Consider the following 18563-nt stretch of genomic DNA (forward strand, 5'->3'; position numbering starts at 1 on the left):
CATGTTTCATTATAGAAAAACCTTTATTGTAATTTTTAGATAATTTTTTAAAATAAGGCTCTATTGTCCTGAATTACTGAAATAATTATACTTCTTATGCCTCTAATTTATGATTTCAGAATGGTGCATTTTGAGTCAGAAAATGACTATCAGGTTTTCACTTGCAAACATTAGTAAGGGCTAGCTCAGGTGTTAGAGATATCAGTGCCTGTATATTTCTAGATCATCTCTGAATATTATTTTGTGATGTTTTGGGTACAAAGATTAAGACAATAATAAGCAATGTTTCGTTTCAGATTCAACCAACTCTGGAGACAACATGTACACTTTAATGAATGCAGTACCTCCTGGGCCTAACAGACCTAATGTAAGTATAATTTTTTAACGTATTTGAGAACTTCAACATTTTTGAAAATAGCAAAATTTGAATTACATTCTATTACCTGAATAATGTTTGAACTTTATACTTCATTCTTCAAGAGCTTATTGGATACAAAAAGATTCTTTGTATGCTCTAGGTGAAAAATACATGACATATAACATAAATAGAAGATTTCATATCAATATAACTCAAATGTAAAGCTGAATTTAATTATAAATTATTTTTCATTTTTTCCAAGTTCTTAGTGATTAGAACAACTTGAAAATGACAGGTTATACATAATCATTTATATGGATTTAATTGTTAGTATCACTAAATTTTCTTCAGTGTGATTCTTTTAATACTGATAAACTAGAAAACAAGTTAGGAAGTTCAGTATGCTTGTTTTTCTTTAAATTCTAAAATCTGGACTTTACGTATGGAAGTGAGGTGTTCTTAGTAAGTGAATGGCATGGTTTTTCCACAAAAGCCCATATGAAAACACTCATCTATAAATAAGGCCTGCATTTTAATAAAAATACAACAGATTATAGTTATGTGTAATTATATATAGTAAATATAGATTATAACATAGTTGTAATCTGAATAATTTAAATTATATAGAGAGATATAAATATGTATAACGTGGGGCTGGAGAGACGGCTTACCGGTTAAGAAGACTGGTTGTTCTTGCAGAAGACCCAGGTTCGAATCCCAGCACCCACATGGCAGCTAACAGCTGTCCATAACTCCAGTCCCAGGGGATCCGACAGCCTCTTCTGACCTCTGTGGGCATTGCATGACACTGGTGCACTTACCTACATGCAGACAATACACACATACACATAAAATAAAAATAATAAATATGTGTATAATGTTATGTTTCTATCTATATAGGGTAACTAAAGTAAAAAAAGTTATATGTTAAACTGATCAAGCATATATGCCTATAGTCTTAGTGTCTTTTAAAACATTAAGTATCTTTTAAAACCATAGAAGCAAGATAAAAGGATCAAACCAAGCAGATTCATAGGCTGTTGACCTTAGAGCTCCAAATTTTCAGCCCAACTCTAATCTATAGTTTTGTTAAAAGCTGAGTAGAAGTAATAATTTCAGTCAGTCCTTCTGTTTACCAATGAGGCATATGTATTCCAAATTATTTTCTAAAAATCAATTCATATTCTTATATTTTACTTTATTTCATTTATTATTGTATGTGTGTATGTGTGTGGATACATGTGTGCTATGGCATTCATGTGGAAGTTGGAATACATTGTGGAAGATGCTCTCTTCTCCTAGTATGTGTGGGACCTGAATCTGGAACTCAGGTTGTCAGGCTTGGCAGCAAGTATCTTTACCTGCTTAGCCATGTTGCTGGCCCATCCATGTACTTGTAGACACTTAACTATAGGCTGCAAACCTGTCATTTTTCTGAGAAAATGTTTAAGCATGTGGCCTGTATCCTCACAGTGGGGGAAGGCCACCATATTTCCACAGAAGTGGTGGCATTCAGGATTACCTGACTAGAGTCCCCCCATAAGCCTGCCTGCCTTCCTTCTTTTTTTCACACTTTTCCTTTTCCTTTCCCTTTCCCTTCCTTTCTTGCTTAATCTGTTCTGATCCTCAAATTCTTTTATGATTTGTAACCATCACCACTATACATTCCATGCCATGTATCATGGAAGATGCAATCTGACCATGGAAACTTTTAAGAGAAAATGTTTTCAGTGGGTGTCTTAAATCTAAACGTAGATGATTATAGGTAATTTGTCTTCAGGTTGACTCAAGCGTTCTAGAGAGGTAAAGAGAAGATAAGAGTGCCAAGGCCATGGACTTTAACCAGCTCTACCCTAGCACATCTATTCACAATTGTGTTCTACTATATTTCTAACATAAGATTTTACTTGAAAAGAAAAACGTCTCATGCTTTAAAAAAATTTTAATAGAACTGCTCTGTAGAATGCCTGTCACTAAGCTCTTGTGGTTCAGATTACTAAGAAGAATTAGCCACATTAAGCTATCCTTAATTTTATACTGAATTTATTATGAAATTATTGATTACATCCATTTGAACAAAGATATATTACCTACTAAGAAAGAGCTGATATTGGCATAATGATGTTGAGTTATTCTTCTTAATGAGCCAATAGCTTTAGCAGATTCTTAAGAAATACCTTGGATTTATAATAGAAAATTTGTCTGTATTGTGGAAGAAAGTGCTGATCTTCTCATTTGTAGGACAATGTACCTGCTTTCTAGGTGGGCATTTCTGAAGAAGGGGAAAAATGGACAGGGATGGGAATTGGCTTGATCACCCATAGAGATGAGATGAGAGAGGTGGGCAGACAATTGGAGAATCCACAGACTACAAAAAAAATCTATTAAAAAGTCTCTACATTTGAAAACAAATCAGAGCACAGTCTTGTAATGTTAAGAAATAATACTGCAACATTGAAATAAATTTTTCAGTATGATAACAGTCATTTTCTTCCTTTTAAAAATAGTTTCCAATGGGCCCTGGGTCTGATGGTCCCATGGGTGGATTAGGAGGAATGGAGTCCCATCACATGAATGGCTCTTTAGGTAAGGGTCTTAAATTTCACGTATAGAATTAATTCAAATTAAAACAGTGGTTCTACACAGTGGGTATCATGGTCTGCAAAGCTCTTCCATATCCAACCACTCATTTGAGATACTTCAGCTTTTTTTAACCTCAGAATAAGACTATGGATCCACAGCATATTGGTTATAAGAACTGGAGAGCATTTGAAATCAGGAGTGTGAGAATTATTTTATCCCAGTTCATATTCACAGGTGTTTATGTTAACCTACCAAAGTGTAAGTGTCTCATGATCAAAGGAGGCTTTGTTCCGCTGAGCATGTGCCATGCTGCCTCACCTGGAAGACTGTGGTATGTTCTGGTGCCTTGGTCTCCAGTCTGTGAACATGATCTCAGAGAAACCAGTTTTCTGCAAGAATTTCTTAATTTCACTTTGCATTTTAATATTTGCATTCTTTTAAAAATAAGATTACATGATTTACATTAAATTCAGGTTAAAGCTGATTTCAAGTATGTGACTAATATTTGAAAACACTTCATGGGCTGGAGAGTTGGCTCAACGGTTAAGAGCACTGGTTCTTGCAGAAGACCCGGGTTCAACTCCCAGCACCCACATGGTGGCTAACAATCATCCATAACTCCAGTTCCAGGGGATTCAACCCCCTCTTCTGACCTCTTTGGGCACTGCATGACACAGGTGCACTTACACACATGCAGGCATAACACTCATACACATTAAATAAAGAAAAATAATAATAAAAAAGAAAATACTTCATATATTCTACCTTCTTAGCAAATGAAGCCAAGTATCTCTAAGATGAATAAAACATTCACAATGGTGAGAATAGAGAGAAATAAAACAAAACTGACTAGGTCACATAGCACACTATCTTCACAGGCAGGAGGATATAAAGCAAAAAGAAAAAGATGCACTTGTGTGATCATAAGATAATTTAAAAGTTTATGGTGGGGGCAAAGGGTTGCAAAAGAATCTTGTCCTTAAATTGGAAAAACTATGCTTATGAACAATTCAGATTATATAGAATTTCATTCACTCTAGTTCAGGAAATATGTCCTTATGATTCTCTGAAACACTGGTCTAACTTCAGTGACTTGGAAATTTTTTGTCATGTATTGATACGCTTTTTTGCTTGTAAGGACCCATACTTATTTTGCCTAGATTTCAAAGTGTTGGTTAATTTTTTTTATTGTTGACATGAAGTGTCTAATTATGGTAGCTGCTAGCCATGTGTAACTATTTAAATAGAATTTAAGATTCAAATATTCAAACACACTTCCACATCTTAGGTTGACAGCAGCAGGCACACATAGCTAACATCCACTGTAATGGGCATTACAGAAAAACATATCCTTCACCACATAGTATTCAGTTGGAGAGCACTAGTATGGAATTTTATTTTTCAGGATTATTGTAAAACAATTTAACTTTTAGCCTTTTAATTTGGAGAATTAGTCAAAAAGAAGAGTGTTTGGTCATAGTTGGAGACTTTCTGTTACATTATTCACTAGACTTGAACTTTCAGAAGTTTCACAATGATTAACAATTAGCTCATTACCTCCTATAGTGAACATTACTGTATACAGTCACATATACAGTGTAGCAGGTACGCATTCAGTATATAGCCAATGTGTTATGCATCTTTATTAACAAATGAATAATCTTTACCCTTAACTTTATTTGAAATGGTTAGTTAATGTTATGTTAATAAAATCTTATAATAAATATTTTGTACTAAGAAGATAAATTATTGAATAAAATGGTTCAAAATAAAACTATTGTGGCAAAGTTATGATTATTAGCTGTATTTTAGTGTATAATTATATTGTCTTATCTCTCAAGTATCAAAATAAAAACATAATTTATCTTGAAGATCAGTTTAGTTTCTATTGTGGCTATTCATTGCTATCAATTTTTTAATATTAGTAAGAATACCTTACTTTTGGTATTGTATGAAAAGATGGTTCAGTATATTGTCAACTATCATTACAATTGTCCATTTTTAAATATTTTATTTATTTTTATGTATATGAGTGTATTGCCTACATGCATGTGGGTACACCAGTGTCATGCAGTGCCTGTGGAAGACAGAAGAGGGTGTCAGATCCCCTGGAACTGGAGTTACTGACAGTTGTTAGCTGCCATATTGGTGCTAGGAATTGAACCCAGGTCTTCTGCAAGAGCAGCCAGTGCTCTTAACCTCTGAGCCATCTCTACAGCCCCACAAATGTCCATTTTAAATTGTATCAAATTTAACATTTTAATTTTGAGTAAGATATAAATGATCTCTCTAATAACTTACCACAGTGAACTTTTTTAATTCTGTGATTTGAAAACCAGATGATTAAGAGGTAAGAGTGGAGTTCTTCACTTTGCCATCACATGTTACTTATTCACCTGACAGTGCCTTTCCATTCATAAATGCGATGTTACCTAATAGTCTTTCTTTTCATATTATGCTTCAGGCTCAGGAGATATGGACAGTATTTCCAAGGTGAGTAATGTGCATTCTCGGTGTTTTTTTACTCTATTTTATTCCACATGGAATTGTAATGTTAATTGGATTAGTTTCATGAATGTTCTTCCTCAATAAAAGTTTGAAAACAGAAATCTAGGTATGATCATTTGGCAGTTAAAATATTAATGTATATAATCTGTGGGAAAAGAAAAGATGAATCTTTTAAGAATTTTCCTAGCAAGAGCCTTACAGGCTCCTGGAACCTTGCTTATATAACCTACAGCAATGGTGTCATCATGCACAAGATCTATGCAAACTCAAGCAGACAAAAAACCAGCATAGAACTGGGGAAATGGGCAGCAGGCCCCAATCCTAGTCAAAGAACTATTGGCACCTGATTACTGCAGGGTGAGGGAGAGAGCTGATGTTCTTTAAAGGAGTGATTATAGTTAGGCTAACTAGACCACAGTGGATGAACTTGCACCATGGGATGTCTGGACATACCAACTTGACTTGATAAGCCATAACATAAATGACAGAATGCACGAAATTCGGTGGGGGGGGCTATAAAGATGATTAAGATATTGTATATGAAATACACACAAATCCAATAAAAATATCCAAAAACAATAATGTTGCTATCATGCTGATTCACATACTGCAAATAACTCAAACTTAGGTGATAACCAACTTAATCATGTTACGATGTCACACTGGCAGTTTAGATGGCATTGTGAAAAGATAAAGGTATCTGAAACAATGTTACAGTAGATAAATTTTAAAAATTGGTTATATATGTTATGAAGTCATTTCATTTATACATTCAGTTGGTCTTTCAGGCCTTCATTAGGCAATGTTGATATATGTAGTCATTATTCTAGTCCTCAAAGTAGAGTAAGAAAGTAATTTAAAGGAAATTATATTAACACAAATAGAAAAGTATGTCTGCATTTTTCCATCTTCAGTAGTTTGAGAATCTAAAATTAACCCTTGGTAATATAATATGTCTTATATGTTTTTAAGAATAACATCTAGATACTTCTTAGAGCATGATAAATTTAAACAGCTCTCTAAGAGTCAAACATATTTAGAATGTGTCATAAGAATTAATTATTAGCTAGCACTAGAATGACTCTTAGAAATCTGCTTTATATCAGTAAATAGAGAAATCCATTAAAGGACAACTCTGCTTCTAATTCTACTTTAAATTCCTATTTGTGCATAATAATATAAAATTCCTGGTGCCATGTAAAATAAAGTAAGTTTTCTTGAGCTATAAAACATTTTAAGTTAGGACTTCAGGCTTAAACAAAAGACTTTAAATTTTGGTTCTAACATTGTACCTATGTTGCCTGTTTGGCAAGCCTTTCAAGTTCTACAAGCACTTTGGATAAATGTGTTTAGAAACAATCAGAAATATTTATTCATAATGAGCACTACCTACCTCTATGAGAAATGGTATTCACAAGGTCTGTTTATTAGAGCCTTCTTCTTCTAGAGGTGCCTTACCCAGTGAGATGACCATGACTGTGTTGACCATCTTGAATCATTTCTAACACTTGAGTTTGCTGAATGATCCTTAAAGTCAACAGCAAAACTTTAATGTCTTATTTGAGGAGTATATTCTTATATTTAGAGATAGTTATTAACAAATTGAAAGTGGGGTCATCTAAATTGCTGTAATGTCACCTTCCTAAAATTTTTACACTAGAGAGATAGAAACAAAGGTCTGTAGAGATAAGTACTTTGTGACTATAAAGGCACTTTTTAAATAGAGTTTTTATGAAGCATTTTTTAAATAGAGCCACAATGTTTAATAGAATACCAATATCTATAATGCCCACTGCTAGTAGCATTCTCTAGCCCAAAGCCTAATCATCAGTTGACCATCCATTGTGTGCTAAATGTTGGTTTGTGCACTACAGGGAGATAGATTTAAAAAAAAAATAAGATAAAAGACTTTAAATACAAGCATCATCTCTGTCCTCAAGTGGTTTCTACTTACACAGGAATTCCTTTATTTAACAAAGGACAGTGTGCCAAGGCATCATGCTGACCTTTGAAACACCAAAGATAAGCAAAACATGATCACTGTCCCTAAGAAACTCCCTATCTTATAAATCAGGAAAATCTTTTATAAGACAAGGTTATGTACACTCAAATTAATATTAGAATTCTCCCACAAGTAACAAATGTCACTTAACAAGAGTGCTGGAAATGTCTGTGTCAAATGCATTTCTAAGTTTATTTCTGCACTGCCCCCCCTCAGGCTCATTGGCTCCAAGCTCCAGCCCAGCCGCCCCAGGTGGTGGTCTCACTAGCACCTTTTTTGCAGCTACAGCAGCATGGATCCACACTGCACACACCAGTCCTTTTTCTCCCAACTCCTCTCCCCTCACAGCCTTGTTTTTCCGGTCTTTTGTGCCAAGGGACACACAGTCAACAACTCCACTTTCCCATCTTCTTTTTCTAACACATGTCAAACTATCTTAAGAAGCTTTCTCCTCCCCTTTCGTTCTTTCTTTCTTTCTTTTCTGGTCTCATTCATTTCCAGTACATTCTTTTCCTAGTCATTATTGCTTATGACTCAAGAAATCTTGACTATCACTGATTAGCAATTTTGTTCAAAATCCCTCATAGGTCTCTAGCTGCATCTTCCTAGTCCTCCAGTTAAATCTGCATTTTCATCTGATGCCAGGATTGCATAGTTTTTTAAATTCCATTTTTATGTGTAAGATAAGTGTACTATGTTGAGAAACAGAAAGACTTGTTCTACTTCTTACCAGTGGTAGGAATGTTGCTGAAGATCCCCTAGACTTCATTTCCTTAAAAATAATAGAGCTTCTAGCTCATTCTCTGGCTTTCATAAAGCTGTTCAGTCTCAAGTGTGGCCGTAGCTAAGCTCTCTGATGTGCTGTCTAGGAACTTCCTTCTCTTTTGTTACTGCAGTGTAAGCAAGGATAGGAACATGCACCATCAAGGGCATTTTGACAACACAGTTTGTGCCGCAGTTAAAAACTGCAAATGAAGAAATACTGGCAACTGATTGCTGCTAGGTGAAAAATAGCTGATCTTCCTAAAACAAAGAACTCTAGAGAGGCTGACTAGACCTCAATGGACTTGCACTGGGGACTGTCTGAAGACACTGACTTAACACAGAGGCCCTTAAAACGGATGACACAGAATATGGGCTCCATTGAGGGGGTTATGGGAGGGTGCCAGTGGGGACAGGGGTATAAAGATAATTAAGATTGATTGAGATGTTCTGTATGAAATATACAAAAATTCAACTTAAAAAATGTTCTAAAAAGTAAAATAAAAAAATAAACTACAAATGAAAATTTCAAAATCATTTTCTCATTTGAAGATTACCTAGTAAAAAAGCCATTTACCTAGTCCTCAAGATGGATAATTCACCTTTAGTTTAGAAATGTTTGAAAATGAAATGTGAATTTCCTTTAGCCCCTGTGCAACTGAAAAATCATTCATTTAATCAGTAGATGAAAAATAATTTCCCTTAGAATTGTTTTAGGCATTAGGGGTGAAAAGAAGTAGGTGTTTTGTTTCTTAGAAGAAAATACCCAGAAATTCTGCAATTCACATTAAGCTACTTCACACATCTGTTTGAAAGTTTGGAGGAAAAAACCCCTATTTCATCTGGTCATGTCTTGCTGAATAAATAAATGGTCAGGGGCTTTCTGCTTTCCTGAACCTTGGTTCCAGGTACCTCTGCATGGGTACCACTGAGCTAGACCTTGGGCAGCCCTCTCCAGATGATGGTAGGGATTAATTTGTTCTTTTGTGGAGTTAGCAGCATCAGAACAACATGATTGGTAGGCTGTGAAAAACCAGTTCAAAGTCCACTTCCAAGAGGTTTAGAGTAATGTCCATATTTTATTTTATTTATAGCAGAGCTAAAGTTTCTACAGTGCTTTTTATTTCAAAAAAAATTTAAACTTGAATTTTAAAAACTTTGGGTCAGGTTTTGAGGATAGAAGAAACAGTAACTACTTAAGAGAGGATTTGAAAAAGTTCTTAAAAGATGAAAACTAGAGACTTGGTCAGTGAGATGGTTCAGCAGGTAAAGGGGCTTACTGTACAGGCCTAGAGACCTCAGTTTGATCCCCAGAACTCATGTAAAGGTGGAAGGAGAGAACTGACTTCATGAATTTATCCTCTGACCTCCACATGTATGCCAGGGCACACATGCTCACATACATAGATCATGCATGTATACAGTAATAATAATTTTTAAAGATTTAATAGAAATTAGAGGCTCTAACAGAGTAAGCATGGTAATCCAGAGGAAGTTGTATGTGGCATATTATTTACTCATATAATGTGCATGTCTTTTGAACTTTGAGATGGTCAAGGGAATGTAATAAAGTCCCTTGAAGATGGGATCAATAAAAATCAAATGTTTTCAAGCTAAATCTTAGAGCAGAAATACACAGTAAAGTACACTTCAACTAAAGTAAGAAACATTGCCAACATGACAGGGACAGCTAACAGTGGTCTTTACCTGAATTCTGTCATGCTCCCTCTTCCCTAATTATGTGCTCATGTAGGTCACTGTCTCAGCTCTCAGGTGCTCTTTTGCCTGAATCTCTTTCCTGTCACTCTGTTAGTTTGAACAACTCAGTTCTCTTACTACTCCACTTCAAGGAACTTGTGTTGTTTTCACATTTTGCAGAGAATACTTCATGTAAAAAAAAGGCTATGTATTTTGTCCTTATCTTTTCAGAATTTCCAAACAGTAACTGGAAAGGAAAAAGTTTCAAAGACCTGATATTATCTGATTTTATGTTGTATCCATATAATCTTCCCCACCCCCCATTAAAAAAGTATAAGCCTGCCAGGCGTTGTGGCACACACCTGTAATCCCAGCACTCAGGAGGCAGAAGCAGGCAGATCTCTGTGAGTTCAAGGCCAGCCTGGTCTACATAGTGAGTTCCAGGACAGCTGGGGCTACAGAGAGACCCTGTCTCAAAAAGACCAAAAAACAAACAAACAAACAAACAAACAAACAAAAAGTATAAGCCTAAGCCTCCATGCTGTGAGCAGATTGTATGAGTGCATGGAAAAAAGAAACAGTAACCCTTGGAAGTATAAGTATTTATCAAACTGCAATGTTATTTTAAATGAAAAATATAACAAAATCTATACTGGGGGTCTTGGGGTGTAACTCATTTGCAGAGCATTTACCTACTATACACAGGCCTTGGATTCAATCCCCAGCACTGAAAAATAATAAACTAGTTAATTAATTGATTGATTAATTAAAAATAAAACTAGCACATTGAGTCAGGAATTAAACTTGAAGTTATCTAAACTTTCAGAATGAAAGAATGATATATGAGAAAATACAGCAGAGATTTGAAGCACCCAACTGTTAAGAAACAATCCTGACATAAAGTTTAATTTCCTTTTCTAAACCAAGTCAGCATTATTATTCATGTTTTCAAAAAAATTCATTATTTAATAACTTTAATAATTAATGAATCTAAAGTAAGGTGCTAAGTTAAATTTTACTTAAAATTTTTAAAGGAAATGAAGATACCAGGTTAATTTGACAAGTAGAATTGCCTTTATTTTTGGTAACTAAACATTTTTCAGAGAAAAAAACTTGTCAGAAATGATAGAATTCTTTTTATGCTGTGAAAGTATGGTTCATCACCCTTGGAGTTCATTGGCATATAGAGTTCCTATAGACTTCAGAGCATCCTTGCGACAGATCCTCACTGCGGGGGGGCTCAGCAAGAGGAGGTACATGCTGTATTCACATCAGCTCCTTTGCCTACCTCAGCTTCACAGTTTAGACATATTCTTAAAAAGCACATAGTCTTCTATAAATCACTCATTCATAAAAATTTTGATGTTTATAAGTACTTGTTTTAGTTTAACTCTTCTAAGTACTTTTCTCTAACATAAATAAAACTTATTCAAAACTAAGATATAAACTATGTTGCTTGGGACAAAAACATCTAAAAACCTTTCTTCTACTTGAAATAAAAAGTATTTGGTCCTGATTTTTTTTAACTCAATAAAATTGTACTTTGAAATAATTCCCCTCAGTCACAGTTGCAGTGCTGTATAAAAGGGATGGGCGTGGTAGCACACACCTTTAATCACAGCACTTGGGAGGCAGAGGTAGGTGGATCTTTGTGAGTTTGAGGCCAGCCTGGTCTACATAGTGAGTTCCAGGACAGCTGGGGCTACAGGGAGATCCTGTCTCAAAAAGATATTCTAAACATTTATCCTTATATTCACAGAAAAGTGTATCTTATATCCCTTATCAAAGAAACTTCCTTTTGCAGCAACAGAGACTACTATAGAGATCCACAACTGGTAAAAAAAAAAATTATATACACCATTCTGTATTTCCTAGTGATGTGGAGTTTCAGACCTCCTTGTATGGTTCACAGTGCACAGTGATGATAAGACTAACAAATTTAAACAGACTTTGAAAAATGCACTGCTAACTCCATGTTTGACTGTTAATAGTGGCTATTTTATCTCAGAACAAACTTCCATAAAAAAAATCTACTTTTAAACTAATGATAGGATGTTTCTAAGTCAGTCTACTTTCTAGCCTCCTTTACTTCTGACAACATACAATGAATTCTCTGTTCCTAAGGCATCACTCTTTTTCTTCACTGCCTTCCTTTCTTCCTTAAGAATCATAGTTGCCTGTATATGCCAACTTTATTTTTATTGAAAAGTTTAAGATAAGCAAAGTTACTCATTCATATTACACTAGTTCTTAGTCCAGTTGGCAGGGAAGTCGCTCATAAGCTTCTTCCTTTTTGGCATCCAGAAAGAGTCCAGGGCCTATACTAGAACTGTGGACTCAATCTTTGAAAAATTGTTAAACATTGAGTAGTTCCAAAACCCTATTTGCAGTACAGGAAGTTCCTGTTATTTCCTAAGTGACAGCATCATTTTCCTCCTAAGCCAATAACTTACTCAAGCTATCTCATTGAATGATTTATTTTTAAAAAATGTAACATGGTTTTGGTTTTTATTGTTGCTCAGTACTTAGCTTAAGCCTTTTGTATGCAACTATTTTGATTTGTGAATATAAAGGAGTGAATCTAAAAATACAAAAAAAGAATCATATAAAATAATCAAATAGCATTATCTATAAAGTCACGTAGAAGTAAAAGGAAATGTCTGTTAAAGCAATGACCTTTCAAAGTTTGATTGAGAGTTAGACTCCATCCTGCCTTATCCATGGGTAGGCTCTCTTCATCAGCCCCCTGCTGGGAACGGTTTTTAAACTCTTTAGAGGTGTAGAAACTCTATAAACTAAGGGTGGGAAATTGAATAAACATTGATTCTGAGACTAAGAAAATAGCTGTCATGGATGATTTTGGTTTTTTGCTTGTTCTTAAGCTTTGGCTTGTGAGAGCATTGGTACTTGTCAAGGCACAGAGTTTGAGGTGTAGCATGTGGAGAAAGTTCTGACTTAGGACTTTGTCTGCAGAGATGCTGCTATACCTTCAATTTTTGAAGCACTACAGTACAAGAGGGAAAATAAATTCTTCAACAATGACTTGTTTTCTAAATCTTGTTACAGAATTCTCCCAATAATATGAGCCTGAGTAATCAACCAGGCACTCCAAGAGATGATGGTGAAATGGGGGGAAATTTCTTAAACCCGTTTCAGAGTGAAAGTGTAAGTATCTCCTTGACCGTTATATGCAGGTGATATTTCTTGAGCTCCTCTAGAATGAATGCTCAGAGCTATTATCATTGATCTTCATATTGTGTTCACTAGGCTGATTTGTTTTCTTGTTTGTTTGTTTGTTTTGCTTGCTTGCTTGCTTGAGACAGGTTTCCCCGTAGTCCCACCTGGCCTGGAACCTCGCTATTAGACTAAACTGGCCTGGATCTCACAGAGATCTACCTGCCTCTGCCTCCCAAAGGTGTTCACCACTATGCCTTGCCTAGGGTGATATTTTAAAAGTTAGAAGAGCCTTTATGTGGAGTTTTATGAAAAGGGCTTTTAAGAAACTCTCTTTTGATTTATGTACAATTACAAAAACCATAATACAAATTTTCTCATCCACTGTAATAGATCAATCTGGAAGCAGTGCCTGTTTGATACTTTTTAACCTGTTAGTAAAACATCTCAGGTTACTGCAAAACCAGGTCTGTTCTCAATGTTGTCATAGTAAGACTGTGACAATAAGCTGGGTGTGTTGTCACTTCACCACTAGAGCTCACTACAGTGAGAGCCACATTTGTGGTCTGTCAGCCTGGACTAGATACCCATGTCATTTTTTAAAGTGTGATTACAAGGTTAAGCAGAAGTACTAACATCTTCATTGAAGTGAATAGGCCAAAAAGTAAAGCAATGCAGTTCATTCATTCATTCATTAACAAACTATTTCTAAGCACTATATGTGCCAAGGCAATATATACTAGGCACTGGGAAGACCAAAAGAGACACAATGATACCTTTTCTCAAAGGCTATTACAAAATGCAATTTTACTCTGTTATTTTACACTAGAAATACTTAAGGAATTTTTTAAACTAGAGTTTCCCAGAGTCCTCCCAAGACCAGGTGACTCAGTTTCTGGGAGACAGACTGAGCAGTCTTGAATGAAAAAAGCTCTGTGAATGCTACCAGTGGTCATTCTCTGCTGGAGCCACTGGGTTGTAATTAATATTTTATTGTATTCCAGAAACATTTTGCTGCTGCCAAATTTTTTACAACCCTACTTCCAATTACATGACCCCCAAATGAGGTCACAACCTACAGTTTGAGAAGCTGTGGGTTACAGGAGGCAGGAGCCAATGTGGGGGGGTTGGGGATCAAGGAAGGTGGATCCCTTTCTAGACACTGGTTACAGTTACATGAGTTCTGGTGTGCAGTTACACAGTAGAGGGACTATAGATAATGACGGTGTACAATATATTTCAAAAAGGCTAGGAAGAAAGATTTTAATATTTTCATTACAGAAAAATGACAGATTTGAGGCAATACATAAGTTTGCTTCCATCGTGCATCATCAAAATATCACATGGTACTCCATAAATATATGTAATTGTGTCAATTTTTTAAAATGAAATAACTTTAACTGAAGTATGGACTAATGTAAGAGGAAATTATTAATTTAGGACTGAAAGCAAACCTTTTGAAAAAAGTTCCACATGACTTTAACTAAGGGTTTTTACAAGAAGACCATTCCCTCCTTTTATAAGGATGTGTATTTAGAAGGAGAGTGGCTAAACAGGAGTCTCCCCATCCCTGACTCTCCTGGACCAGCCTGACTGGCCTGAACCCAAAAGAAGGGTCAGTGTAAGACTGCTAGCAGAGTGGAAAACAAGACTTCCTAATTTTTCTTTTTCACCCCCTCCTGTCCCCAGCAGAAAAACCACAAAAGGAAAATAAGTGGATGATGGTGGGAGACACAACATCTCCACTCTGGTTTTTGGTTATGCAAGACTGGGAACCGTGTGGTGGTTGGGGAAGGTTGATCGCTAGGTACTAAGTTACAGTTAGGAGAAATGAGCTCTGGTATGCACAGTGTTACACTGGTTACTCCATCCATCTGTCTGTCCGGTGAGGAGAGTTCACTTGTGAATAGTCAACATCACTTACGGCTTTATTTTATTACCATGCATTTTTTTTATTCATTAAGAATTTTATACATGCATATAACATGTTTTTATCAAATCCACCCTCAGTTTCCACCTCTCCCCACCCACCCCCCTTTTCCTTACCAAATTAATGCACTCTGCCTTAAAACGTACTCAGTCCACTTAGTGCTGGCTGAAACCTACTCAGTCCACTTAGTGCTGCCTGGATGTGCTTGTTACCACACAGTTTTGCTCAGATACTTTATCTCTGAATCTTTAATATAATTGATGAAATGCCAAACTATTTAGAGAATTCAAAAGATACAATAAACCAATGTGCAAAGTCTAGTTTTTTAATGCACATAAATCTAAAAAGCACTTATTTGTGAACAGTCTATTTTTCAAGGATTTGTCACTGTTAACCTAGACCTTAAACCAGAGAAGTGTGCCTTGTATGTCAGTAGCTATCTTGGCCCATCCCCTCATGCTACTTCTCTTAATTATATCAAAACAAACATGCCCAAATTCACAAAACTAGCAGTAAAAACATGCTTGACAGAACTAAATGTGACTCAAACAAGGCTCTTTCTTTCAAGAGACAAAGATGCCCCCTAGTGTTCAAATGCTGTAAAATGTTTGGGTTTGATGGCACAGATTTTTTTTTTTTTTTTTAATTAAAAAACAGGGCGGGGGAGATGGCTAAGCAGTTAAGATCACCAGCTGCACTTGCAGAGGACCTGGATTCAATTCCCAGCACCCACATGGTGGCTAACAAACATCTGTAACTGAATTAATGAAATGATTCAAAAGTGAAGGAAATAAGTGGTTTAACTTACTGGAAAAAAACTGGAAAAATATTTCAGCATGACATTGATCTATAATCAGATGAGTAAGTAAAATATTAGAGGATGGTGTTCAATAGGAATGACAAGGAAGTTGGCTGGCAACTTCTGCCACTTTTCCTCCTCTTTGCCTATTTCTGCTTTTGTAAGGAAATCGTATGAATCCCAGATTTTTATGTGGTTCATGAACATTATTTCACTTTAGTTTCAGAGAAGCAGAACTAACTCGTTTCTCATTAAGAAAACAAAATGTTCTATAGAAACAGAGGACAGAAATGTGAGTATTCTTGAAGCAGAAATTTTATCAAGAGTATTCAAAATTGTAATGATTATCTCTGATGTATTCTATGGAATATTAATTAGGTTATAAGAAGGAAAATATCACAAGTTCATACTAAGGTGTGCTATCTCAAAATATACTTTACATAAAAAATAAAATAATTAGGGATATGTTCAAAATAGTATGCTTGAATTTTACTTTTTTGTTTTGATTTATTTTGGGTTTTGCTAAGTCAAGCAGTAATGTTGTTAGCTGCTATGTAAGAGTTAGTGTATCCTCTGAAGAGAACCAGACAACAGAATAGTTTTGAAACAGTGCAACCTGATACCACAGCGTTTTGGTACTGGCTTTGCAATATATCATGGCATATCGATGCAGCAGCATGGTAGGAACACTGACGTGTGGTCTCAATGCAGTACACCATGAATATTTGATGTCTAAATATGATACTCCACTCAACACCTACTCTTCCTTCCCTATGGACAAATGTAAGCTCGAATGATACTTAAGAAGAAAGGATTCAAGAACGGTTATATATGGACTACTCAAATGCACACTAAGTGGGGGGGGTGGTCTCTGGAGTTAACGATTACCCAGAAATTTTCTCAAGCATTCCCTTTGAAGTTCAGCTGAAAATACTTTTGTATCTTGCTATTTTATATTGACACAGCAGTCAGAAAACTCTTTGTTTTGAAATAATGCTGATGATCTTACTATACAATTTAAATATTTGATTAAAGTTAAACACATATAAAATTTTACTTTCTAACTTTCAACAGCTATATTTCAAGAGCTCAGCAGCCACATGTGGCTACAGCCTGTTCTACTGACAGAACAGAATAGAAAGTTTCCATCAGCACAGAATTCTGTTGGACAGCACTGACTACATCACCAATTTTTATGGCAAATATCAGTACTATAGAAAGCATAGACTACATTTTTCTGTGACTATTTTGCCATACTCTATGACTCTTTTCTATTTCTAAAATCTAATATCCTCTTATTTTCTTATTGCTTATTCTTGTCTCTGAAAGTAAAATATCAAAATTTAATTCTGTTTAGTCAAAGACTCTGTGTAATGCATTGAAACATGCTGGAGTTACGGGTAATGTGAGACTCTGTGTTTTACGTTGGGATAAAATAGGGTTTTCCTGTTTCAGTGCAGGGTTGAGTGAGCTCCATCTCAGCAGCCCTCATCTATGATTGCTTGGGGAGGGGTGTTTCGGCTTCATCTTGCTTTTATTAGTTCCCTTCCCACTTTTTTATCACCCAGTGCTCACTGTTATCCAGCACAGGAGTCAGTTCAACTATGTAACTTAGCTTTCCTGTACTGAAACAGAACTTTAGGCTGTTCAATGACAAATTCTCCTTGATGTGGCTGTTATTTAAAGAACTAAAAATTTTCCACTGTGGTACAGTGACCCTTTTTACAAGCTTTGTCCTCTTCCTCTGCATTTCTTCAGAAACAGTGCATTTTTTTGTTTGAGCCCTAATGACGTGTGGAACATTCAGAGGTCTACCAGCTGAGTCAGTGTTACCTAGGATACTCTTCCTTCTCACATTGACTCATCTGAACCTCAGCTCACATCTTATACCTTTTCCCTCATCCTACAGTCCACGCCAGCTTGCCTGCAATGCCCTTCACTCTGTCCCCCTTCTAAAAAGTCGTGTTCCGTTACTCACACAGCCACTGTTCCTCTTTGGGTTTCTGCAGGATAGAACTGGGCCCTTAGACTCTACCTGCCTCTTGTCCTAAAGCACAGTCATTAGTAGACCATTAAAAGAAATCCCCTTCTACACTGGTTTTTGCATATTTTCCGTCAAACATTTAAAATATCCCAGGGTCCACATTTTGATTCCAGTTTAGAAACCATTTTCATCTGGAGACAGTTGCCATGGATGGGTGCTTCTCACTGCTCAATTGATCTAAAATTGTGCCGTCCAAAATGGTGGCTCCCAGCTGTATGTGGATATTTAATTTTAGAGATGTATCTTTGCTCTAGAAACTGTTATTATGTTAAAGCTGTAATGAAATGCTTCTAAAAAATAGTGTATATATATATAATTTTAAAAAATTAAAATCAAGTAACATTAAAATTTTAGTTCTTCAGTGATCCTAGCTGCATTCCACGTGCTCACTGGCCTCATGTGGACAAATCTGTCCCTGGAGGAAGCTCTGCTCTGGAGCTGCTTTGTTCCCAACAGCATGCGAATAGATAGGCATAATTCATTCTTTTGTAAGTCATTTTTGAGAACATTGTTCCAAATTTCCAAAAGCCTCACTCTGTGTCAGTTGTCAGACTCATCATACTGGTAAGTAAGCATGTAACGTCCATGTCCCTGTTCTCACACAAAAATAACTGTGGATCAATGCTAGAGTCCTAGAGTGGGGGCAAGAGCTGTAAGTGCTAAAGCACTCCTAAGTGCTTTATGCTTTAATGCGAACTCAGCACA

At 35.9% G+C, this 18563-nt stretch overlaps 1 protein-coding gene across 7 annotated transcripts in view; it reads left to right on the forward strand.

Moving 5' to 3' along the window:
- The window catches only part of Ssbp2 (single stranded DNA binding protein 2), a 393489-nt gene that overhangs the window by 368674 nt on the left and 6252 nt on the right, over positions 1-18563 (forward strand). For all 7 annotated transcript variants that reach the window (XM_008853302.3, XM_008853304.2, XM_008853303.3 and 4 more), the window contains 4 exons: positions 297-367; positions 2866-2944; positions 5406-5434; positions 12978-13076. In XM_008853302.3, coding sequence (XP_008851524.1) covers positions 297-367; positions 2866-2944; positions 5406-5434; positions 12978-13076 — 278 coding nt within the window. The remainder of the gene's footprint in view (positions 1-296; positions 368-2865; positions 2945-5405; positions 5435-12977; positions 13077-18563) is intronic.

The sequence above is a fragment of the Nannospalax galili genome, unplaced genomic scaffold (assembly GCF_000622305.1).
Source record: "Nannospalax galili isolate Female #2095 unplaced genomic scaffold, S.galili_v1.0 scaffold45, whole genome shotgun sequence".
Lineage (NCBI taxonomy): Eukaryota > Metazoa > Chordata > Mammalia > Rodentia > Spalacidae > Nannospalax > Nannospalax galili.